The sequence below is a fragment of the Idiotropiscis lumnitzeri genome, chromosome 16 (genome assembly GCF_059441095.1).
Source record: "Idiotropiscis lumnitzeri isolate Australia: NSW breed Sydney's pygmy pipehorse chromosome 16, RoL_Ilum_1.0, whole genome shotgun sequence".
Classification (NCBI taxonomy): domain Eukaryota; kingdom Metazoa; phylum Chordata; class Actinopteri; order Syngnathiformes; family Syngnathidae; genus Idiotropiscis; species Idiotropiscis lumnitzeri.
The window spans coordinates 7,244,184-7,269,780 of NC_142406.1; the positions used below are offsets into that span (position 1 = coordinate 7,244,184).

General features: G+C 43.2%; 2 protein-coding genes across 6 annotated transcripts in view; one reads left to right on the forward strand and one right to left on the reverse strand.

Moving 5' to 3' along the window:
* The first annotated feature begins 9,117 nt into the window (after positions 1-9,117).
* Positions 9,118-14,830, forward strand: LOC148321106 (glycoprotein-N-acetylgalactosamine 3-beta-galactosyltransferase 1-like). The gene is made up of 3 exons (XM_088319469.1): positions 9,118-9,253; positions 10,958-11,619; positions 14,666-14,830. Exons 1-3 carry the CDS (start codon positions 9,118-9,120, stop codon positions 14,828-14,830), a joined length of 963 nt encoding a protein of 320 aa, XP_088175595.1.
* A 3,958-nt stretch (positions 14,831-18,788) lies between these two features.
* LOC148321107 (asparagine synthetase [glutamine-hydrolyzing]-like) overlaps positions 18,789-25,597 on the reverse strand; it is a 28,453-nt gene continuing 21,644 nt past the window's right edge. For all 5 annotated transcript variants that reach the window (XM_088278782.1, XM_088278780.1, XM_088278783.1 and 2 more), the window contains 4 exons: positions 25,496-25,596; positions 25,322-25,403; positions 25,077-25,232; positions 18,789-20,689 (listed from right to left, as the gene is read on the reverse strand). In XM_088278782.1, coding sequence (XP_088134908.1) covers positions 20,480-20,689; positions 25,077-25,232; positions 25,322-25,403; positions 25,496-25,596 — 549 coding nt within the window. In that variant the 3' untranslated portion in view covers positions 18,789-20,479. The remainder of the gene's footprint in view (positions 20,690-25,076; positions 25,233-25,321; positions 25,404-25,495; position 25,597) is intronic.

Consider the following 25,597-nt stretch of genomic DNA (forward strand, 5'->3'; position numbering starts at 1 on the left):
ATTACTAATAATTTAAATTGGAACGTACATTAAACAGAAAAAAACTTTCTTACTCAAAGTAAGACACTCAAAATAGAGAGCCATACTAATTTGACAGTTTCCTCCCTGATGATTCCTCAACTACCACAATGGCAAAGAGTCCCCATTGGGTCACAGTTGCAATCTATTTCATTAGAGTAACGACTTGCAGATGAGTGATTTTCCATTCATCAGAAGGATCTGATTGCGTTTGAAAACAGACTTTATGACCTGTTTATGAGTTCTCCTGGTATTGGAACAAGTTGTCAATAAACTGACAACACACACCGTTGATGCAGGTATGGGATTCCAATTCAGTCAACATAAAACCTCGGATCTGATCATATTACAGGTAAACTCATGTCTGCTGACTTGGTAATCCAAAGATTTACTTTACAGCCACTAACACACAAAGCTGATCGCCACACTCATTTAAAAAGCTGCAGCTCCTAAAACACTCAAGGATTGATGAAACCTACGAAAGGCAAGATAAATGATTAATTGTTTGTTGTCGAAGCTATACCTTTTCTATCCTCTAAAGCAGGGTTGTCAAACTCAGTTTTGTTGCGGGCAACATCGTAGCTGTGGTTTGCTAAGGAGGGCCGTTATGACGGGGACCCCCCAAAAATGTGCTATTGCTGCATATTACATACGCACAACAAATTGCTGAATAGCTACTTTTGAAATCAGAGGGCAGTAAAACAGTCTATTCAAATATTACAGCGAATTTTAAAAGGGGGCTTGGTAACGAAAAAAAATGTGCAATACCTAAACATGACAATTTGTATTTTGGGTATCTTGGCAAGAAACATGAAGTCAATTACATAATTTGCTTTAGCGGGCCACATGGAATGATGTGACGGGCCAGATCTGGCCCTTGAGCCTTGAGTTTGACACTTGTGCTCTAAAGGCTTGTATACACTAGCTTTTATTTGCCTCCCTTTCTTACACTGATGTTGCTAAAGCAGGACATCTGGCTTTAGCAGCTAAAGCCACATGACAGATGATTTATTTAAAAAAAATCCATAAGGGAAAGAGCCAATAATATGATGGAAAATAATGTCCTTTTTTACCTTAAATTATGCTAAATTTATATTCAAGACGGTCTTGTGTGTTTGATTGCAAGGCGTTGAAAATATAAGGAAATATTTTTCACTTCCTGTACAGTAAGTGGCAGTATGCACAAAGAGCGTTTATCCGCCCATGAACCAAGAAGTAGAAGATAAAGATAAAGATGTCCTTTATTAGTCCCACAATGGGGAAATTTGAGGTGTTACAGCAGCAAAGATATAGATCACACAGAGTCGGCGGCGTAATGTAGCCGTTAATGTATAACATTAGCAGCAGACATTCATAAAAAGCATGCAAATATACACAGTATAAACGTATCTAAGTGTAAGGAAACACTCCTAATGCCTGTCCATTATACAGAGGGGGAAACACTGTAATGATAAAAACTACTGAATGATTGAAAATACTGCAATGATAAAAGTACTGTAATGGTAAAAAGTACTGCCCTCCCGTTTGTAGGCCTGACCCAATGTTCTTGTTAAAAAGTCTGACAGCAGTCGGCAGGAAGGAGCAGCGACTGCTGTCAGACTTTTTAACAAGAACATTGGGTCAGGCCTACAAACGGGAGGGCATTAGTGCAATTGTGCAGTCCTAGGATGCAATATACACGACTACTGTACTTTCAGCCAATGGTGTATTTAAATATTGACCAATGATGTATTTTGTTTACCATTACAGTATTCTTATAACAGTACTTCTATCACTGCAGCATTTCTACCATTGCAGGACGTTCACTAGAAGGAGAAGAAGCATTGATAAACAGAATTGAAGTCAGCTTCTTGGATCGAATTTTTTTGTTGGGAGCGTGGTACTAGGGCAGCAGCAGTAGTATTGCGTCCGACTAGTTTCAGGATGAACAAACCGATGAAGAGAAAAACTCCACACAACCATTTATTCTTATTTGACAGTGTGGAGTAAGTGGAAATTTTAATACAAAGGAACACTCTCATGAAACAAACATACACGCAATGCTATAGCAAAACATCTGAGAGCACATCTTTCACAGTTTGGCTTTATTTTACAGAAATAACCAACAGGAAAACATGAAGGTGAATCAATTCCAAACCAATAGTCCAACAGACATTCATGACTGTATATTGTTTTTGTAATGATTTGCTGGAGCTGCTCTGCCATCTTGTGGCAACTACCGTGCACACTGCTGGCCACGCAGAAGATTTCAGCAAATTCTGTCTGAAGTGGAAACACACCAGAGAGCTACTCCTGAAAGGAGGTTATATAAAAACCCACATAAAGTTAACCTTGACGCGACTAAATTATTAAAACGTCCCGGTACTTGGATGGCCGTTATGTTTGTGAACCCATATAAATGTAAATTAATTAAAAACAACAAATTGATGGAAAATTCAGTTTTGAAATCAGAAGGCAGTAAGTAATTGTCTGTTCAACAATTTTTGAATTTATTTTAAAAGGGGAGGATTGGTAACAAATAAATGGCAATATCTCATATCTCAATGTTGTTAAAAGTGAAGAAAATTCCCTAGAAAGAAGATGTTGATGCACATGATTTGCCCTTCACGGACCACATAAAATTAGGTCATGGGCCAGATCTGGCCCCGGGCCTTGAGTTTGACACCAGTGTACTAGAGGGCGACACTTTAGTGGAATTAATGTAAACAGAAGAAAATCCTGCCCTGAACCATAGGTAAAAAACAAGCATAAAAAAATCCTGTCCTAACCTGGTAAAAACAACTCCCGACCTCAGCAGCATTAATAAATAACTAAGTTAATTAGTAAATAAGATTGTTGGAAACGTAATAGGAACACACTTAACAAATGTGTGACCGTTAATTAGCAAGACTTGCAGCGGTCAGTGCATGCTAAAAAATAAATGTCAAATTTGTGACAGTATAACTGTGTACCCCGGTATGAAGAGATTTTGTTTCATTATGTTTTTACCTGAATTTGTTGTTTAGTTTCAATAAGTTGATAAATTACATATTTATTATGTTCTGTTTCAATGTGTTTCTGTTTCACATTTGCGCTGGTTCTGTACTGATTCCCGAGAATTGGGAATTGGTAATGGTAATCAGCGTTACCAATTTTTGGGTACCTTTTTGTGGGTGTTTGTTGTAACATATGTTAATTTATTTAACAATAAACTTTCAACATTTTTCAATTGAACATTTATTTTTCAATGTATAAGCTCTGACACATAACAATGCAACATCATGGAGTCAAACTTAGGGGTGGGCCGAAAAACCCATTCAACCAGATAACCGTTCGTAAAGGCGAGCGATTCGAATGCGTCTGTAGTATACTCCTCTATCAATGCAAAATTCGCCAGGAGCCATCAATTGTAGAGCTGTTGTCCGGGTATTGTAAGGCTCGGAATCGGTTGTCTTAGGCATTACCCTGTTCTCAAATTTAAAACAATACGAGCGAGCGCTCACATAATGACCGAATAAATCAGCCGTTGCTATAGTTACTCAGTACTTGAGTAGTTTTTCACCAAGTACATACATTTTACTTTTACTGGTAATTATTTGGATGACTACTTTTTATTTCTACTTGAGTCATATTACACTGAAGTAACAGTACTTTTACTTAAGTACAATTTTTGTTTGCTCTACCCACCTCTGATTAAGGACAAGCGTGTTTAAACAATCTCACACTGGAAAAAATATAAGTACTCTTCTGGAAGAGGCTCGCATTGATTGGAACATTTTTTGATAACCATCCAGCTCTTATTACTAAAAAAAACAGAATATGGCGGTAGCTGGGGAGGAAGCCGAGATGACCCCTCACCTCATGTGCTTTGCACACACCATCAATCTTGCCACACAAAAATCTTTTCAAGTGAACACAGTTGCAAGGTTGTTGGAGCGAGTGAGGAGATTGTTTTTTTTCACCACACTGGTAGCTCAGCAGATATTCTACAAGAAAAACAAAAACAAATGGCCTTGCCTACCCACAAGCTCATTCAGGATGTTTCAACCCGATGGAAACAGCACCTAGGATATGTCGGAACGCTTTTTGGAGGAACAGCCAGCCATTTCTGCTGCACTCTTGTCCAGAGATCTCAGAAAAGGAGACATAATGGTGAAGACATTGTCAAACTGGCTCCGGTCAAATTGCTGACCACGACTAACCAAGTAAAATTTGTTTAAAAAAATTGGACTAAAATTAATCAAATTAATTGTAAAATCCACTTCCGGCCTTGCTTAGTTGAGCCCCTTTTTTAATTTGTCACCCTTCTTTCTTTATATCACCAATATACGTGTTTTACGTACATGTATTGCACATGCTGACAGTCTAATATAATATAATTAATGAATGTCTGTGACATATTCTTTTTGATCAGCGAGAAAAGCGTGAAAAGCGTGTCAAAGGGCACGGCGGAGCCCTGTAAGTAACCCGCCACAGCCTTCAGGTGGCAGTGCTACGCTTCATTGGCGCAATGTGTAGAACAGGAATGGGGAACTGAAATGATACAGGGGGCCACAATTTTTCATCAGGTCCCTCAGTTCGGCTGGCGGCCTGTTCAGGGTGTGGCTGTCATGACCCGTTTGCTCTTGCCATGCCTCACGTGCTCTTTGTTTATGTTTCTTCCAGCTGACTCGGGGGCGTTTCTCCAGCGCTCTTCCCCGGGCACGCGGCCACGCCTGGAGAAGCGCGCCCGCCAGCCACGCACCTGACCCTGATCACGTCATGATTATCTCGTCTTCTTAAACCCTCCGCGTCCGACGGTTCGATGTCGGATTATTCTCCTGCTCAAGTCCATGTACCCAGCGATTATTCTTGTCTTGTGCTTCACGTGTTATTCGACCTCCTGCCTGTTCCTCGACTCCGTCTCTAGCCTTAACCCTTGTCGGCCGCGTTCGCATACGGATTGGCATTCCTTACCCTTCTACCCGTAAGCAGCTACAACGCTTTCTGGGGTTCGCAAACTTTTACCGGCGCTTCATCAAAGATTACAGCCGCCGCGCATTGCCCCTTACTCGCCTCACGTCCGTCAAGACCCGTTTCGCGTGGGGTCCGGAGGCGGAGGCGGCCTTTTGCGATCTCAAGCGCGCGTTCATAAGTCTGCCCGTGTTGCGCCACCCTAACCCTCAGTTTTCTTTTTTCGTCGAGGTCGACGCATCTGATTCAGGAGTGGGGGCGGTGCTGTCCCAGCTGTCTCCAGTCGACCAGAAGCTCCACCCTTGCGCCTTCTTCTCCCGCCGCCTCACCCCGGCCGAGGCCAACTACGACATGGGAAACCGGGAACTGTTGGCAGTCGTCCTCGCCCTACAGGAATGGAGACACTGGCTGGAGGGCGCCCGCGAGCCGTTCACCGTGTACACCGACCACAAGAACCTGGCCTACATCCGAACCATCAAGAGACTCAACCCCAGACAAGCCCGATGGGCCTTGTTCCTCAGTCGTTTCGATTATACACTGACTTACCGACCGGGGGCCAGGAACACTAAGCCCGATGCCCTGTCACGAATTCATGATCCGGTCGAGGAGGAGCCGGCCCCCGACAACGTGGTCCCTGACCACCGCCTGGTAGGGGCCGTTCGGTGGGAGGTCGAGCAGCTGGTCCAGGAAGCCCAGGACGAGGCTGGCATCCCATCCGGCTGTCCCGAGGGCCGGTTATACGTGCCGGTCCGGTTGCGCCCCGAGGTGCTCAAGTGGGGGCACTCCTCCCGTGTGGCGTGTCATCCCGGCGTTCGCCGCACCCTCGGTCTCGTCGGCCAACGTTTCTGGTGGCCGGAGATGACGAAGGATATCACAGACTTTGTCAAGGCCTGCCCTTCCTGTGCTTCAAGTAAGGCCTCGCACCAACCCCCTGCGGGACTTTTACACCCGTTGCCGATACCGCTGCGACCCTGGTCCCACATAGCCCTGGATTTCATCACGGGCCTGCCCGTCTCAAGGGGCAAGTCGGTCATACTCACCATCGTCGACCGCTTCTCAGAGTCCGCTCACTTCATCGCCTTGCCTAAGCTTCCGTCAGCCCTTGAGACTGCAAATCTCCTTGTTCTCCATGTTTTCAGGCTCCACGGTCTGCCGATCGATGTGGTGTCCGACCGAGGCCCGCAATTCGTATCGCGGGTCTGGAAGCGCTTCTGTCGGTCCCTGGGGGCCACCTCGAGTCTGTCATCGGGCCACCATCCGCAGTCCAATGGACAGTCGGAAAGGGCGAACCAGGACCTGGAGGCCGTCCTACGGTGCGTGTGCGCCGATCAGCCGGCTACTTGGGCTGACCATCTTCCTTGGGCGGAGTACGCGCACAACACCGTGGTGTCCTCGGCTGCCGGTCAGTCCCCTTTTATGATTGCCTATGGCTACCAGCCGTCACTGTTCCCATCGCAGGAAGGGCTGGTTGAGGTTCCGTCCGTCCAGTTGCACCTGAAGCGGGCCCATCGCGTTTGGCGGGAGGCCAGGTCGGCCTTGTCCCGCACGTCCGAGCGCAACCGACGGATCGCCGACCGGCGCCGACGCCCGGCCCCTACCTACCAGCCCGGGGACAAGGTATGGTTATCCACCCGCGATCTTAACCTGGCGGGAACCTCCCGCAAGTTGGCCCCGCGCTTCGTGGGTCCTCTGGAGGTGGACTCCATCGTTAACCCGGTGGCCGTCAAGCTCAAGCTCCCGCCCACCATGAAGGCCCATCCCGTCTTCCACGTGTCCCTGCTCAAGCCGGCCTCGTCGTCACCTCTGGCCCCTCCACCCACACCACCTCCGCCGCCACAGATCGTCGAGGGCGGTCCGGTGTACACGGTGCGGGCGATCTTGGACTCCAGGCGCAGGGGCAGGGGCTTCCAGTATCTGGTTGATTGGGAAGGCTACGGACCGGAGGAGCGCCAGTGGGTCCCCCGCTCCTGGATCCTTTGCACCGATCTCATCCGGGACTTCCACGCCGCATTCCCGGGCAAGCCGGGTGGTCCTCCAGGAGGCGTCCATTAAAGGGGGGGGTACTGTCATGACCCGTTTGCTCTTGCCATGCCTCACGTGCTCTTTGTTTATGTTTCTTCCAGCTGACTCGGGGGCGTTTCTCCAGCGCTCTTCCCCGGGCACGCGGCCACGCCTGGAGAAGCGCGCCCGCCAGCCACGCACCTGACCCTGATCACGTCATGATTACCTCGTCTTCTTAAACCCTCCGCGTCCGACGGTTCGATGTCGGATTATTCTCCTGCTCACGTCCATGTACCCAGCGATTATTCTTGTCTTGTGCTTCACGTGTTATTCGACCTCCTGCCTGTTCCTCGACTCCGTCTCTAGCCTTAACCCTTGTCGGCCGCGTTCGCATACGGATTGGCATTCCTTACCCTTCCGCGGTAAGCGATTTTCGTTCGCTCTTGTTTTCTTGCCTTTTGCAAGCGTTTTCTGTTCCTCGCGTTTTTTCCCTGGTGTGAGTTGTCCGCCAGCACTTTCGGTTTCGCCATCGGCACTTCGTTATTGTTCCTTTGTACCATTTGATCTTTGCCGGAATAATAAATTCCTCGCAACCCTCTCTGGCTTGTCCCTGTCTGCGAGTCCACCTCGGCACTCCCGGCACCACCTCGGCACTCCCGGCACCGCCGGGGGCGCCAACCTCACAGTGGCGTTCCTTTCGCCTGTAGTCAGGTGGGATAGGCTCTAGCACCCTCCCGCGACCCTATGTGAATGACATGACACAGACGTCATCTCAAACAAAATCATTACGTGGTCTCTAGCGCCACCTGATGGATTATGGCTGTTAACACTCTCAGCATTAATTTGATATTTTCACAGTGTGACGTCTTTGGTTTAGGAACGATTAATTGACTATTCATTGAAAATGGAACTATGCTCATCAGGTTTACAGTGTATCAAAAATCATGTTTATAAAGGGAGTTAATGTGACAATATATGTTAAAAAATTATCTTTCAGTGTCTTTTATGTTGCGACCTGCTACCAGCCTTCACTCATGACAGTAATAATTTAGACTGAAACCATGGTGCCATTTTGATTTTGACATGTTCTAAACCATCCGGGTGAAATATGAGCTCTCTAAGTGCTATTTTTTTATGGTCGTTGATGTAAAGCCTTTATGATGTGAAATTGCAAAAAATGTGCCAATCTGGCATGAGGGTTAACCTGCTTCACAACAACACTGATACAGGAGGTTCTTGGGAAAGGGCGTTTTTTTTTTTTGCTTTCACATCTTCTACCGTGGTCATGACTTGCACAGGACTTGCACACGCCGTCAGAACTACATTTATAACGCAATAAAACAGTACACGCACAGCTTTGACAAAGTAAACAAGAAGCGTATCAAATAAATACCTCATTGGCTGCTTGCCGTGAAAAGTGGTTAAATGTGCGGCAATCCACGAGGGAGCTCCTTTTGGTCTTCATTAGCGTCCTAACTTCGAGCATTAGCATTAGCATTAACAGGTTGGCATGTGCAGTTGCATTGCAGTTAATTTTCTCGACTCTAAATTTTTTCTTAATGCAAACATAAAAAAAATAAAAGTTTCGAACATGAAAACAATATAACTGTAATTAACATATTGACACGTTCAACTCATTCACTGCCCGCTCCAGGTAAAACGAATGGACTTTTATATCCGTCAATGGCAGTAAATGAGTTAAGTAACATATCACCTATAAATGCATAAAATTATGTAGTCATTTCCAACATAAAATTACCCAAGTTCTGACTTAACAAACTATGAATTATTATTTTCAAATCTAAGAGTTGCGAGCAACACTTACACTTACCATAGGCACACACCTGAAAGGGGTGTGTCGTTTTCACCCTTCATATCTGTGCTCAAGCACTTGTTGAGAGGTAAGTGAAGGAGGAGGCAGAGGTGCAAGGGGGAGGAGGAGAAGGAGTGGGAGGCAAAGTGGGCGCTTACTATGTGCGACGGCCATCGTCATAGTCACAGGAACTAACATATAGCAAAGCACACTCCACCGAGAGGATTTAAAAAAAAGAATCTTGATAAATGAAGAAATAAATTGAGCTTGAACAGAAAGGGCACTTTTTTTTTCATCCAGGGCAAGAGGGCAAGTGCACTGTCTGTGCACGTGCCGGGACTCTTGGTTGAAAAATGAGATTGAGGTCAAATTCATTCTTCGTCACTGGATTGTTGATAGGATTTTTGTCCTGCGATTTCTTTTGGGAGTCAGACTTGCCCAAGAGCCAAGCACACGATGTCTGGCAAGAAGAACAATTTGAACGTAAAGGTAACCAGACATTTACTAATTGTTTAAATATTTGTTGGGTTGGGGCCGCTATTCTGACAAAGTGGCTCTTAGCACCGCTCTGTGCGTGTGCTTTTATGCATGATTTGTGGTTTTAAGTGTGTCTCTTTGAATATGGATTGCTTCAATGAACAGCTAAAAAAATAGCTTTGCTTGGCTTCTGGGTTGTTTTATTGTTTTAGGACAGGAAACAGACTTGTCGCCACAGCAGTTTAGCACCACCACACGTAGGCTCACGTAGGGCTGTGGAATTAATCGAAATTCAATTACGATTACGATTATTACACTCAACGATTACAAAATTGTCATAATTGTAAAACAAGATTATTATATGCAGTATATACTGTAACGTTGTATAATAAATCAGGCCAATTTGTCCGTCAGCGAACACTTTTATTTTTAAGCCAAAAACGGCTGCTGTTGGCCGCAACCACACGATCAAAACACAACGACAACAACATAACGTTCACTCCAGTCGCTCCCCCACTGCCTTCACAGCCTCCCCAGAAAACACAGAACCCTTGAACTATTTACAAAGTCGCTACAATACTATACATAAAACATTTGCTCATTTAAGAATGTCTAATACTATAGAGCACAGGTGTCAAACTCAAGGCCCGGGGGCCAGATGTGGCCCGTGTCCTCATTTTATGTGGCTTGCGAAGAGCAAATTGTGTGTGTCAACTTCCTGTTTCTAGCACATTTTCTTCACTTTTAACAACATTGAGATATAAGAGATTGCCACTTATTTGTTACCAATCCTCCGCCTTTAAAATTAATGAAACAATTGTTGAGCAAACAATTACCAGTGCTTACTGGGTTCTGATTTCCAAACTGGCTCTTCATCAATTTGTTGTGTATATTTGATAATGTAAGGTGAATGCATTTATAGGGATTCACACGTCACAGTTATAAAGGCCCTCTGATGGAAACCATAACTGTGATGTGGCCCATCCGCAAAAATGAGTTTGATGCCCCATCTATACAGCATCAGGTGGGCATTAGTGGTTGCGTTCTAGAGTAGTTTGGATCCTATTTGGCTGGCAGGACCTTTTGTGTTTGCCGAGATTGCTCTGAGTCCCACTATGCCCCTTTGTCATATGGTGTTCCACAAGGTTCTGATTTGGGGACTTTGCTTTTTTTTTTTTCTCAAAAAAAGCAAACCCATATGCAAACACGTATGCAATGTTTTACAAGGTCTGATGAAACCCCAAATTCACTAACCTTGCTGCTCAGTGAGATACAGCCCTTTAGCAGAATTATTTCTATTCTCTACACAACTGACGGCTTATAACATGACTGCCTCGTCATCTGCATTCAGTGGTTGGTTTTTACTTAGTTTTATGAGCATTAGCACTACTTGTTAATCAGACATGTACATTGCTTTGTCTTCGTTAGTAAGCAAAGTAATTAAGAGCGAGTTCCGCGCGCTGAACTTTATGAGACACATCTTGACTGAACTGAAAGAGTTGAATCGAAAGTTTTAAAGTACTTTGAGTCCCTTAGCTAAAAATGTGCTATACAAGAAAAAGCCCATTTATCATTATAAATGTGACTGGCATTTAGACTGGTAATGATTGACAGCTTTTATTAATATAACAATATATAATTAATTAATATATCAAAAGAATCATTTTGATTATCTCTCCAGTACATTCATGATTTATTATTTGTTTTTACATCCAGATGTCAACTTGAGCACTACAACAAATTCTTCAAAAACAACCCGAATCTTGTGTTGGATCGCAACAGGGCCGATGAATATGGAGTCCCGGACCAAGCACATTAAGGAAACTTGGGCAAAACGCTGCAGCATAATGTTGTACATGAGTTCTGTTAATACTGACTTCCCAACAGTAAAACTGAATGTCAGTGAAGGACGAGATCAATTATATTGGAAGACCATCCGTGCCTTTGAGCACATCCACCAACACCACCTGGACAATGCAGATTGGTTCCTAAAAGCAGATGATGACACATATATGATTGTAGAAAATCTACTCTACATGTTGTCTCACCTTGATCCAGAGGAGCCTTTGTACCTGGGAAGAAGATTTAAACAATTTATCAACCAAGGCTATATGAGTGGTGGGGCAGGTTACGTCCTTAGTAAGGAAGCACTAAGGAGATTTATTCAAGGTTTCACCACAGGTGCATGCACCCACTTGTCTTCTATCGAGGACTTGGCTATGGGGAAGTGTTTGGAGACTATGAAAGTGGTGCCAGTAGATACCAGAGATGTGAAAGCAAGACAAACATTCCACCCTTTTCCTCCAGAGCGTCATTTGGTCAAACAGTTCCAAAGGAAACCTTCGCATCTGACTTATGATCACTATCCTCCAATTCAAGTAAGAACACACTGAATTGTAGGTGCCAGTTTTGCAACCATGGGACTGAGGCAAAGGTGTTTAACAGAGGCATGTTATGCATTTATCAGTGCAGAGTTGTCAGGGCTGCCTTTATCTACTCTTGGGCCCCAGGGAAAACGATCAAATACATGCTATTCTCCCCAACACAAAAGCCCCTATCCTACTCGGAGGGCGAACACTTCCAACTGTTGGTGAAGGTAGAAAAATGTGCATTTACGTCAGGGTTGGCTCAAGGACGCAAATGATCGCCAAATTGTCGTCAGATGTTTGTTCGCCTGTACTTTTCTTGTCACAAAGGAATTTTGAAAGTGCTTCAAATTTCCTTGCAACAAGAGAAATCACTAAAACTGTTGGGCAAACGATGCAGCATTCGCTACCTTCGACACACTCGCAAGTGTTCGACGTTCAGCAAGATAGGGGCTTAACTGAGAAGCTCAACTAATTTTTTGAAAAACAGATCAGCACACATATTGTATTTCATAAAATTTAATAAATAGAACAGCTAACAAATCTAATGGTTCAACCGTTTTTCCCGTATATACAGGAAAATAATTTTAATGTTACTCAATATCAGTTCCGAGCTTTGTAAAAATTGCAATTGAAAAACACGATTAATTGTGATCAATTCTGTAAACTTTTGCGATTAATTAGGAAAACATTTTTAGTCGCTTGACAGCACTATTAAAAATACATAGAATAAATAGGTCATATACCGTATTTTACGGACGATAAGTCGTTACTGTTTTCCTAAATTTTGAACCATGCGGCTAAGACAGCGTTGCGGCTTTTCTGAGGATTTTTCTTTCATCGTTATAGTTCAGAAAATATGCTAAATAAATCGAGATTTTTTTTCTGTTGGATCTGTTCTGTTGTAATTAGTTAGCCTGGTGTGGCTTGTATATGTTTTTTTTTTTAAAAAAAGGAGTTTCTGCAGCTAATATACGGGTGCGCTTTATAGTCCGGAAATTATGGTAATTAGAACAAACACAGAGTGCTTCACAAATAAATTTCACAGAATCTGGTGCACCTAATGGTATATATATATACCATCAAAAGTGCCACTAATTTAAATGTACTTGAACTTTTGCCATCGACTTTGAGGCTTCAAACTATGGAGCACTGAAAATTAAATAATTAAATAAATACACCATGAAATATGTCATTAAAATTGTCATTCATTAATTCATTGTTTCATTTCATTTCATGAAATAAATCAGATCAATAAATACATATACCATTAAAAATTAAATAAAAGCGTCATTCATTCAATGTTTCATTTATTAATTAAATATGAAATTAAATAAATAAATGTGTCTTTCATTAAATTACCAATGATCATATTTGAAAAAAAATCAGTGTCATTATTTCTGTATTTAATTCATTAATGACCCACGGTGCAGTGTTTCATAAATTGATTTTACATGTCAAACTCGTCTATCAAAGTTTGGTGGGAAAATCCTAACACCTGATTACTTGGGCTGCTCATCATGTCAAGGCAAATCAATTCCAGAATAATGGATTGATGCCAACCGAGTGTCTAGTGAAAATACTCCGATACACTGACTGACGCTATTCACCTCTACTTTGGTTTGAATACTCAAGCAAAACAACAAAATACAAGCCTCGACCGCTCAGTCAAGGTCGCTCATGAAAGTCCTCCATCATAGCCGCCATATTTGAAACCACTTCAGGGCAAAGCAACTGTATAGACAAGATTTGAGAAAGTCAGTGTTTAGCACCGCCCACTAACTTTGATGGGCGAACTTGACATATAAAATAAACTCATGAAACACTGCAACGTGCTACCATGAAATAAATAATCCATCCATCCATTATCTATACCGCTTGTCCTCACTAGGGTCGCGGGGGGTGCTGGAGCCTATCCCAGCTATCTTCGGGCAGTAGGCGGGGGACACCCTGAACTGGTTGCCAGCCAATTGAAGGGCACACAGAGACGAACTACCATTCGCGCTCACACTCATACCTAGGGGCAATTTAGAGTGTTCAATTGACCTGCCATGCATGTTTTTGGAATGTGGGAGGAAATTGGACTACCATGCTACATGCAAACTCCACACAGGAAGGCCGGAGCCGGGATTGAACCGACGACCGATGCTATCGCTCACTCTGAGGCCATCGTGCTAAACATTCGGGCCACTGTGCCGCCCTGAAATAAATAATTAAATGCAGAAATAATTATATCGATTTTATTACATATCATCGTTGGTAATTTTGAAGTAATTACAAGAATTATGTAATTCCGTATTTAATTAATAAATGAAACATTTAATGAATTACAATTAACCATTTCATGGAGTATTTATTTATATAATTTTGGCACCTTCAATCCTCCTTACCAAATATGTGGCACACGTCTGTGTGATATGCTCATCAAATAATTACACATTAATTGTCAGGATTTGTTGTATTTTCCCACAGATGTTATGCGTGCTTTATTTACCTGGTACTGCTGTCATTTTTTTTCGTTTCTCTCTACAGTGTAGTCTTTGAGGCTATTTTTGCAGTACTCGGAACTGCCACAGAACAAAATTTCTATCTTGTATGAGTCGCTTCACAGATATACAATACAACCAGTGGGCATTCCTGAGAAAGTCCCCAACACAGAATCTGACCTGAAACCTAAATAAAACCGTTGTGACAAAATGGCACAAGAATAAGGGAACGATTTTGATTTATAATTATTCTTTATACTGATATCACCATTTTTTTATATTTAAAATGTCTAGAGCATGTTTATATTTGAAATTTGTAAAACGTTTGACAGATATTTTCATATGAAGCAGCATGTTTTTATTAATTAATTTATTTTATTTTTGTGTCAATTGTTTTATTTTGAAGTTATGTCCTGCCTGTTTCGATTCACAAAAATATTTAGTTTTAGCACAAAAATATTTGTGATTTTTATGTGCGATTCAGTTTGCTACCCTTCATAACAGGCAAGTTGGACTGTTCTCTCAACTGGTTGAGAAATTGAAATAACACATTTCTAATTCTCTTTCTCCAGGGTCCGGGATGCTGTTCAGATTTTGCTGTGTCCTTTCACTACATTTACAATGTCCAACTCTATGTTCTGGAGTATCTGGCGTACCATCTGCGGCCATATGGATATAAATACAGATTTAATTCCAGTGAACATAAATATTTTATGGGAACAACAAAACAATTGTGAAACATGCGATTTTGGTAACAGCCGCTCATTAATTTGCAAAAAACACGTTGTAGTAACAATCAAATCTGAAAACCGGTTCATTTATTTACCGTTTCACGACCATAGGGCACACCTAAAAGTCCCAAATTTTCTTCAAAACGTACGTGACACCCTAAAATGCGGACGTAACCTCTTTAAAAGGCTGAAAATTAGACGGAATTTGAAAAAAATATCAAAGCAGTTGACTTCCTGTTAGATTGAGCCACATGGCTTGAAAATACTGTTTTTTGGACTGTTACAAATGCCTCCAACCTTTTAAAAATGCTGGTGAAACCTACAACTACAAGACATTTTTAGGAGGCGCTAAGGACCCATTTGTGGAATAAACTAATAAAATATTGACTACTTTTCCATGCCTGATGTATGCGCAAAATCTTTGTTGTTTTCTTGACAAACGAAAATGTATCGAGAGCTATTTCTAAGAAACTGCACAATAAACCTCAAGAAATGGATGGATCTCTTGTGTGGCTTGAAAAAATAAAACGATATGAACTATGCCAGCCAGGATCATGTTTTGAAGCTGCCAGTACAATATGTTGCATTGTATGGCTTTTCAATGTTAAAATCGTGAATGTTAATATCTCAATAACAATACGATAAATCACTCTGCCCTAATCCCAATCATTAGCACACACATTCTTTGAATATGTAAGTTTCTGTACTGTATGTGTGATTCAAAAGGGCTCATAAGTATTGTAGCCAAATTTCTACAAGCACGAGTGTCTCCTCTTCCATTGCCGCTTTTTATGTTTTAATTTTATCATCGGTAATTTGTGTCGAAAATTAGTGCTGCCAAGCGATTAAACATTTTCAACTAATTAATCACAAATAATTTCAGAATTTAACATGATTAGTCGTGTTTTTCAATTACCTGGTTTTTTTTTACAAATATTTATATTATATATTATATTTACTTCAGTAAAATCTTGGATTAGCGTGGAAAAAATAAAAAAGTATATTTGCACTCATACTATACTAATAGCTTTCATTGATCTTTGAATATGATTCTTTTCCTGTAAATTACAAGAAAAACAGTTGAACGATACATCAAAGGCATACAAATAATATGGCGTTTGAATTTGGCTTCGCAAAGTGTGCAAATTAATTTGGATTTCTCCAATGAGCCATCGAGCAATTTTTTAAAGTACAAATTATCTTTGCGACAGTCACTCTCGTCTAAGTTTGACTGCACAGTGAGCAGAGGTCAGCTGCTACAGGAAGTAAATACAACTGAGTTAACTGAGTTCATTATTTTTAGTGCGTTATCAAATTGAAATTAATCTTCATAGTTAATGCTTTAACTTTGACAGCCCTAGTTAAATGATCTTACGTTCAAAACCACCTTAGTTGCTTCAGAAAAAGATATGACCTCACCAACCCAAATATCGGACATGATAAGAAACAAGGTCACAACCACGCAAAATACACACCATCTTCCGCTTTACTAGAGCGAGGGAATTGTCCTAAGGTGTGGCTTTGGTGCCTGGTTTCCAGCTGTTCAGAATGTTTACCTGCAACAGGTGATCCACCACTGAGGTCATTGTTATTCTCTGTTCAAACATTATGCTAGGAGAGGCAACAATCCCATCTGGATATTTTTTTTTTACTATTTGGGAAACAAGGCTACAGTATAAAACAAAAAACTAGTTGAAAGGTGTTAGAGCTGGTTTTGTTGCTGGTTTTATTTTGGTAGCTTTTACACACCCTGCTTTTATTTCTCCCTTTGCTACCATCCCTTCCGTCATCACCGACCTGATGTGTTTTACCTCAATTCTGTAGTCTTCAAATATCTACAGTGGATATAAAAAGTTTATGCAATGCTATTTGAATACCAGGTTTTTGTGGCATATAAAATCAAACCCAGATAGATAAAAGACGTTCGCTAACCTGTTTTGGACATATGAGACATAACTTTCCATCTAAAGCAGATTATGTGAAATAATCATTAATGAAAGCTAACTACAGAATGCTAAAATGTACTTTACACATTTTTAAATGTAAATGAACCCTCTGTAGGTAGGTCATTAAATATTCAGCTTTAAAGTTTGTGTGTGATGTGCTCATTTAATAGCAGGTGTATTTGATTAAAATTGAAAAAGGTCGGAAGCTCATAGTGCAAGGGTGGGCAAACTGTTTGATTGGTGGGCCACAATGGGTTCTAAAATTTGACAGAGGGGCCCGGACCAGGAGCAGATGGATGGAGTATTTTGGTAACCTCACCTCATCGGAGAAAACAAATACATTTAATTTGAAATGAAAATGAACACAAGCATTACAATAAAATATATGTGTTTAACACACCAGAGTATTTAGAAAATAAAACATTAACAAGTTTCATTCATTTAATTTTTTTCCAAGTTTGGCGGGCCGGATTAAAACGTTTAACGGCCCGCATGTGGCCCCCTGGGCCATAGTTTGCCCACACCTGTCTATTGTAATACAGTGTGTAGAAAGAAAAGAAAAAGGAAAGAGAGAGAGAGAAAAAAAAAGTGAGCATTTATTCTTTTGCAATATCTGGTTTTTTTTTTTTGTTTTTGTTTTTTTAATTTTTATTTTATTATTAGAAACAGCAGCTCGTTGAAGGCAGAAACAGTGACGGGGGACAACTTTGAACTGTTATTGAGGTCAATTAAAGTTCCTCACATATACATTACGCGCATAAAAAGAGACCACTCCATCTTTGTTGCTTTGTTTACCCGAAAGTACAAAAACAAAAGATGTCTCCTTGGCCTTTTCATGGTGATGCAAATTTTAATTCGGCCGAGCAATCCTGCGAGCTGAGTGAGGGCGGACAGGTGGTTCAGAAAATGGGTGAACATCAGGGAAATATATTTTTCTTAATTAGGGTTAGAGCATCCTCATTCATCAGTCTTTGATTGGCATCACTGTTTGCTTAGCAAGCTCTGGAGAACTCGGCTACCCCCGTTACACAAGAAGATTTTTTTCTCGTAAATATTGAACACATCTAAGGCATAGATAATAAAAAAAGTGTTCTTCCTTTCTGTCAGAATTTTCTTATCATTATTTTATAATATATTTTTCTAAAAGTTCTAAATCTAATTCACACATCTGCACAATTTTAGAACATTATTTTAATGTCCTTCTCTAAGTGATTACCCCCCCCCCCCCATTGCATTGCCCAATTGTACAAACACGCAGAAGTTGAATCGGTGACAACAAGAGCATTAACGTTTCGAACCTGCTGCCGAGACGAGACGAGAGAGCGTTGCGACACGCAACAGCTTCCAAAGACTACCCGGGAATGAGGAACACAGACAAATCAGTCGGAGTAATTTGAAAAGACCACCTCAACTTTGTACATCTGCGCTTTTTTATTTTGTGGAGAAAGAGCATGTTGCAACAGTAGTATTAAACTTTGTGCTCATTTACTTGCATTGTGACAAGATATGCTGGGTGCCATGTGGGTTCGATTCCACTCCGGCCTTCCTGTGTAATATATATATATATATATATACATATATATATACATATATATATATATACATATATATATATATATATATATATATATATATATATATATATATATATATATATATATATATATATATATTAAAATCACAAAAAATGTCCATTACTGGCGGCACGGTAGCCCGACTGGCTAGCACGATGGCCTCACAGGGAGAGACAGCAGCGGTCGTGGGTTCGATCCCGGGTAATCCGGTTTCCTCCCACATTCCAAAAGCATGCATGGCAGGCCGATTGAACACTTTAAATTGCCCCTAGGTATGAGTGTGAGTGCGGATGGTTGTTCGTCTCTGTGTGCCCTGCGATGGGCTGACAACCAGTTCAGGGTGTCCCCCGCCTACTGTCCGAAGATAGCTGGGATAGGCTCCAGCACCCCCCCGCGACCCTAGTGAGGAGAAGTGGTACAGAAGATGTATATATATATATATATATATACACACACACATAGAATCCATATTCATAGATTCGAATATTTCTGTTTTGTATCTCATTACCCTCGACTGCGACAGTTTAATTCACTTGTTTCAAATGCAAAGCCAAATTCAACATCCTGCCCCGAATTGGTTGCGAGCCAATCGCAGGGAACACTAAGATCGACAACCATTCACACTCACAACCACACCTTGGGACAATTTAGAGCAGAGGTATTCAATTAAAAGTCACAGAGGTCCACTACTAAAATATCTTCCAATTAAAAGGTCCGAACCAACTTGCCTTAAAGTCTAGCCTATGTTCACATTTTTATATCGTTTCAATATTTAGAGTCATTAGCAACAGAGCACACTTATTTACTAAAAATTTAGCAATGTTCCCATTAGGCAAATTTTCCAGTCAAACAAATATAAGGTGTTTATTTCACATTCAAGAAAATGTGGCTTAAGGGCGCCACTTCCAGAAAAAAAGTAAAATATCTCCTGCAGAAATATATCAAGTGCTAAGCATTGAGTTAACATATTTGACCTTTTTTTTCTTAAATCTAAGAGTTATCAGCCTAAAAAAACAGAAGGCCTGATTTTCCAAGTAAAACAGGTCAGCATGTTCAGTACACAATCAATAAAAATGGCTGTCCTCATGAAAAACTAATTTAAACTGAGCTTTGACACCACTTTTTCTTTAGAATATTTTTTAACTTCTCTTAATGAGAAAAATGAGTTTGTGACTGCCCTGCCAGTGACTTAAATCTGGGTTGGAACGAAGTCAGGGCCATTGGGATTTGGTTGATTTTCAACACATCTGGGCTTTGTGTTTTCCTTTAAATAACGTTTGTGCAACAGCATTTAAGCACTCCTTCACAACTCCACAAATTTTTTTTTTATGTTTTCCGAAAATCCATGATACTTTTAGTGAACATTGGTTTGCATGCCGCTGGGAAAAATCTGTTTTGCTGCACTCGGAGTTCGATGGTTTTGCGGTGCTGTTTCGTAGTCGCGCTTGGCAATGTTGCAACTGTTTCGGAGCATATGATGCACACTGGTTTTGAATCGGCTGCAGCCAGAACAAAAATAAATTTCTCCGTCCCTTCATTCAAAACAACAAGCATCGACCTTGCTAACTTTTTAGCAAGGCATGCTGTCAGCACCTCTCGCATCCAGTCTGCTTTCCTGCGCGACTGGCAGTGGATCGAAAACAAAAGATTCGATTGCCTCAAATCAGTGACGCCTTTTCCGTATTAACTAGAATAGTAGCGTCCTTTTTTGGGAAAAAATTCATCATAGATTGGTCAGGTGCAGATTTGGACCGAGGTCCACCATTTGGTGATGTCTGATTTCGAGTATTTGATTTACCTGCCATGCATGTTATTGGAATGTGGTAGGAAACTGGAGTACCGGGGAGAAAACCCACGCAGGCACGGGGAGAACATGCAAACTCCACACAGGAAGGCCAGAGCCGGAATCGAACCCGGCACCTCTGAACTGTGAGGTCAACCAACTTGCCGTCTGACAGTGCAAGTCATGTTTGAAAATGACAATGCAAGTCCTCCACCATTCAGAATGATTACAGAGAGTTTGTACATTGCCCTTTTACAACACACTAGTATTAAATCCTTTAGAATTCATCACATCACCATACATGGCACTTTCATTACACATTTTGTAATTGAGGCGCTTGTGATTCAGTTATTCAGTTGTCACTGTTAGCTTTGTAGACGGGTAATTTGTAGACTGACGGGTCATCGGCATCAATCCAGCGCGGCATCCAGAAATGGGGGAGCAATTCAACATGGCCAGGGTAGTATTTTTCAAACACCTGTCTGAAGTAGTAGGCTTCTTTGGTGGGGGGAGTGTTGTAAGGGAATCTCTTCTGAGCATTCAACATCTGCCCATCAGTCACCTGTCAAAAGACAGGAATTATTCAGAATGTGATGGTCTAGTACATATTTCAATAAATTTCTGTATTTGTCACAAAATTTTACGTCTAATTATATTATGCATCAAAGTGGGCATGCATTTTCTCTGGCAACTGTAGTTTCCTCCCACAACCCAAAACATGATTCTGAGGTTAAGTGAAGACCCGTGATGGGACAGTTACCTCAAAAAAATAATTTAGTTAGTTGTTATTTTACTTGGTTTTAAAAGTATTATATGCCTCTATCCCACTGAGCAGCGAACATTTGCGATGTTTGCGAGTGTCGCGTTCTAGTCAGAGTTTGCTCATAGTCACAAATATTTGTCAAACGGTCGCCGGACGTTCGTCAGACGTTCGCCAGTACTTTTTTTCGTCACAAAATAATTTTGTCCATGATCATGCAAATAGTAAAAATACTAAAAATGTTGGTGAACATTTTGGAATCACTTGTAGTCCAGTTTAAAGTTGACACACACACACACACACGAGATGTTTATCTCGTGACATGTTCAATAAACCCCTCCATGCGCTGTCACCTTATCATGGTGGAGGGGTTTGCGTGTCCCAATGATCCTAGGAGCTAAGTTGTCTGGGGCTTTTTTGCCCCTGGTAAGGTCACCCATGGCAAACAGGTCCTAGGTGAGGGTCCAGACAAAGCATGGCTCACAAGAACCCCCAATGATGACCACAATATATGGACCACAATTTCCCTTGCCCGGACGCGGGTCACCGGGGCCCCCCTCTGGATCCAGGCCTGGAGGTGGGGCTCGTCGGCGAGCGCCTGGTGGCTGGGCATGCACCCATGGAGCCCGGCCGGGCTCAGCCCGAAGAGGCAATGTGGGTCCCCCTTCACATGGGCTCACCACCTATGGGAAGGGCCAAAGGGGTTCGGTGCATTATGAGCTGGGCAGCGGCAAGAGGCAGAGACTTTGGCGCTCCGATCCCCGGCAACAGAAACTAGCTCTTGGGACATGGAATGTCACCTCTCTGGCAGGGAAGGAGCCTGAGCTGGTGTGTGTGAGGCAGAGAAGTTCCGACTTGACATAGTCTGACTCACCTCCACACACGGCTTGAGCTCTGCTACCAGTCATCTCGAGAGGGGTTGGATATTCCACCACTCTGGAGTTGCCCAAGGTGAGAGGCGCAGAGCAGGTGTGGGCATACTTATTGCCCCCCGGCTTGGCGCCTGTACAATGGGGTTCACCCCGGTGGACGAGAGGGTAGCCTCCTTCCGCCTTAAGGTGGGGGGACGAGTACTGACTGTTGTTTGTGCGTATGCACCAAACAGCAGTTCAGAGTACCCACCCTTTTTGGAGTCTTCAGAGGGTGTGCTGGAGAGCGCTTCCCCTGGAGACTCCCTCGTTCTGCTGCGGGACTTCAATGCTCACATGGGTAATGACAGTGCGACCTGGAAGGGTGTGATTGGGAGGAATGGCCCCCCCAATCTGAACCCGAGCGGTGTTCTGTTAGTGGACTTCGGTGCTCGTCATGGATTGTCCATAACGAACACCATGTTCAAACATAAGGGTGTCCATATGTGCACTTGGCACCAGGACACCCTAGGCCGCAGTTAGATGATCGACTTTGTAATCGTGTCATCGGATTGCGGCCGCATGTTTAGGACACTCGGGTGAAGAGAGGGGCGGAGCTGTCAACTGATCACCACCTGGTGGTGAATTGGCTCCGATGGTGGAGGAAAATGCCGGTCCGACCCGGCAGCCCCAAACGTATTGTGAGGGTCTGCTGGGAATGCTTGGCAGAATCGCCTGTCAGAAAGAGTTTCAACTCCCACCTCCAGCAGAACTTTGCCCACATACCAGAGGAGGCGGGGGGACATTGAGTCTGAGTGGACCATGTTTCGTGCCTCCATTGTTGAGGCAGCCGATCGAAGGTGTGGACGTAAGGTGGTCGGTGTCTGTCGTGGCGGCAACCTCCGAACTCGCTGGGGGACACCGACGATAAGGGATGCTGTCAGGCTGAGGAAGGAGTCCTGTCGGGCCTTTCTGGCCTGTAGGACTCCGGAGGCAGCTGACAGGTACCGACTGACCAAGCGGAAAACGGCTTCAGTGGTTGCTGAAGCAAAAACTTGGGCGTGGGAGGAGTTTGGTGAGGCCGTGGAAAACGACGTCCAGATGGCTTTGAAGAAATTCTGGTCCACCATCCGGCGTCTCAGGAGGGGGAAGCAGTGCACCATTGACACTGTTTATAGTGGTGATGGGGTGCTGCTGACCTCGACTCGGGACGTTTTGAGTCGGTGGGGAGAATACTTCGAAGACCTCCTCAATTCCACTAACACGCCTTCCATTGAAGAAGCAGAGCCTGGGGACTCAGAGGTGGACTAACCTATCTCTGGGGCTGAAACAAGGCCCTGGAGGTGGATGAGATCCGCCCAGAGTTCCTAAAGGCTCTGGATGTTGTGGGGCTGTCATGGTTGGTACGCCTCTACAACATCGCATGGACATTGGGGACAGTGCCTCTGGATTGGCAGACCGGGGTGGTGGTCCCCCTCTTTAAGAAGGGGGACCGGAGGGTGTGTTCCAACTACAGAGGAATTACACTCCTCAGCCTCCCTGGTAAGGTCTACTCAGGGGTAGTGGAGAGGAGGGTCCATCGGCAGGTCGATTTTCAGATCCAGGAGGAGCAGTTTTCGTGTGGACCAGCTCTACACTCTCTACAGGGTCCTTGAGGGTGCATGGGAGTTCGCCCAATCAGTCTACATGTGTTTTGTGGACTTGGAGAAGGCGTTCGACCGTGTCCCTCTGGGAATTCTGTGGAGTGTGCTTCAGGAATACAGGGTACCAAGCCCACTAATACGGGCCGTTCGGTCCCTGTTAGTTGGATTCGTTTCTAGTGAGGGTTGGACTCCGCCAAGGCTGCTCTTTTACACCAATTCTGTTCATAACCTTTGTGGACAGAATTTCTAGGCGCAGTCGAAGCAGTGAGGGCATCCGGCTTGGTGGCCTCAATATCGCATCTCTGCTTTTTGCAGATGATGAGGTACTGTTGGCTTCTTCAAGCCGTGATCTCCATCTCTCACTGGTGCGGTTCACAGCAGAGTGTAAAGCGGTTGGGATGAAAATCAGCACCTCCAAATCTGAGACCATGGTTCTCAGTCGGAAAAGGGTGGAGTGCCCTCTCCAGGTCGGGGAAGAGATCCTGCCCCAAGTGGAGGAGTTTGAGTATATTGGGGTCTTGTTCATGAGTGAGGGGAGGATGGAGCGAGAGATCGACAGGCGGATCAGGGCAGCGTCCGCATCACAGCGGTCTGTCGTGGTGAAGAGGAAGCTGAGCCAAAAGGCGAAGCTCTCGATTTACCGGTTGATCTACGTTCCTACCCTCACCTATGGTCACGAGCTGTGGGTCGTGACCGAAAGAACAAGATCTCGGATACAAGCGGCCGAAATGAGATAGGATGAGAAGCTCGGCCATCCGGGAGGGATTCAGTGTCGAGCCGCTGCTCCTCCACGTTGAGAGGAGCCAGCTGAGGTGGCTCAGGCATCTGATTAGGATGCCTTCTGGACGCCTCCCTGGTGAGGTGTTCCGGGCATGTTACACCGGCAGGAGGCCCTGAGGACGACTCAGGACACGCTGGAGAGACTATGTCTCCCGGCTGGCCTGGGAACGCCTGGGGTTCCCTCTGGATGAGCTGGAAGACGTGGCTGGGGAGAGGGAAGTCTGGGTTCCCCTGCTGAAGCTGCTGCCCCGCGACCCGACCCTGGATGAGCGGCAGAAAATGGATGGATGTTCAATGAACATGGCGGAAGGTATATCATTTTCTAAATTCTTTTTTAGATGATTAAATGTACATAAAAAATAAAGACAGTCTCAAATTAATTATAGTCAAATATTAACTTTTTGCTCCTGCGAATGGCATACGTATGTGAAGCATCGTGTACATATTTAATAGTGCATTCGTTATTCAACAGTGATGTTCTAGAATAAATACCTTTTTTTACTTTGAACAAATAATTATTTTTGTATAAAAAAAAAAAAAGCAAAGTCTTGGGATTTCATAGCAGCTGAGTGGATTAGTAGGTATGATCCCTGATTTCAGAAACAAGGCACTGGGAATCTCAAGGCAAATGGTGGCATCCAGCACGGTCCCTCCGCACGACCCTTTACGGCAGACTTGGTCAAAGTACGGCCCGGGGGCCACATCTGGCCCTCCCTATCGTCTCTGATCGGTCCTTACACTGACCATACACAGATACGAATCGTGGGATTTTATTTATCAGTGCAAAAAAATTGTAATCGTTTAAAGCTTTCCACTTAAAATCCAATCTGGAAACCTGAAAATGAAGGCACAGGGGATGAAATAGCAGCATTTTTTTCACAAAGCAAATAAGCTTTAATAAAAAAAGTTTGCACATACCACAGACTCAAGGTACTCCTCAAGAAATATATACCAGGACTTCTTAACAGACATTATGCCATCACTGAAGGCTTCTTTCCTCCTCCACAGGATCTCGTCAGGGATCAATTTCTGATCTTTGAACGTGTCCCTCAAAAGGTACTTCTCTACCCCATGCTGCAGATAAATATCAAACACATATTATTAGGAAGTTCTTTTTGACAAATCAGAGCAATTATTGATTTAAAAAAATGTTGCAAAAAAACCCTGGGATTTCGCATTTCCTCAGGCAGGGATAGGTAGTATGCTGATAATCTGTGGTCCAGGAAAGGCACTCTGAGCTCCAAGCTGAAAGGATAAACAACAAAAAATTAACAGCAGTAAACGTGCATTTGTTTTAATGGGGATGCGCAACCAGGTGCACCCAAGCCAAAAGTTACCCATGTGCAGAAGTGGTGCGATCGGCTCGGAGATTATCAAACAAGTAGAGTTGTTTCAGCAGTCGAACACTCTCATCTGCTCCTGCTTTGGCGCTTGGAGCC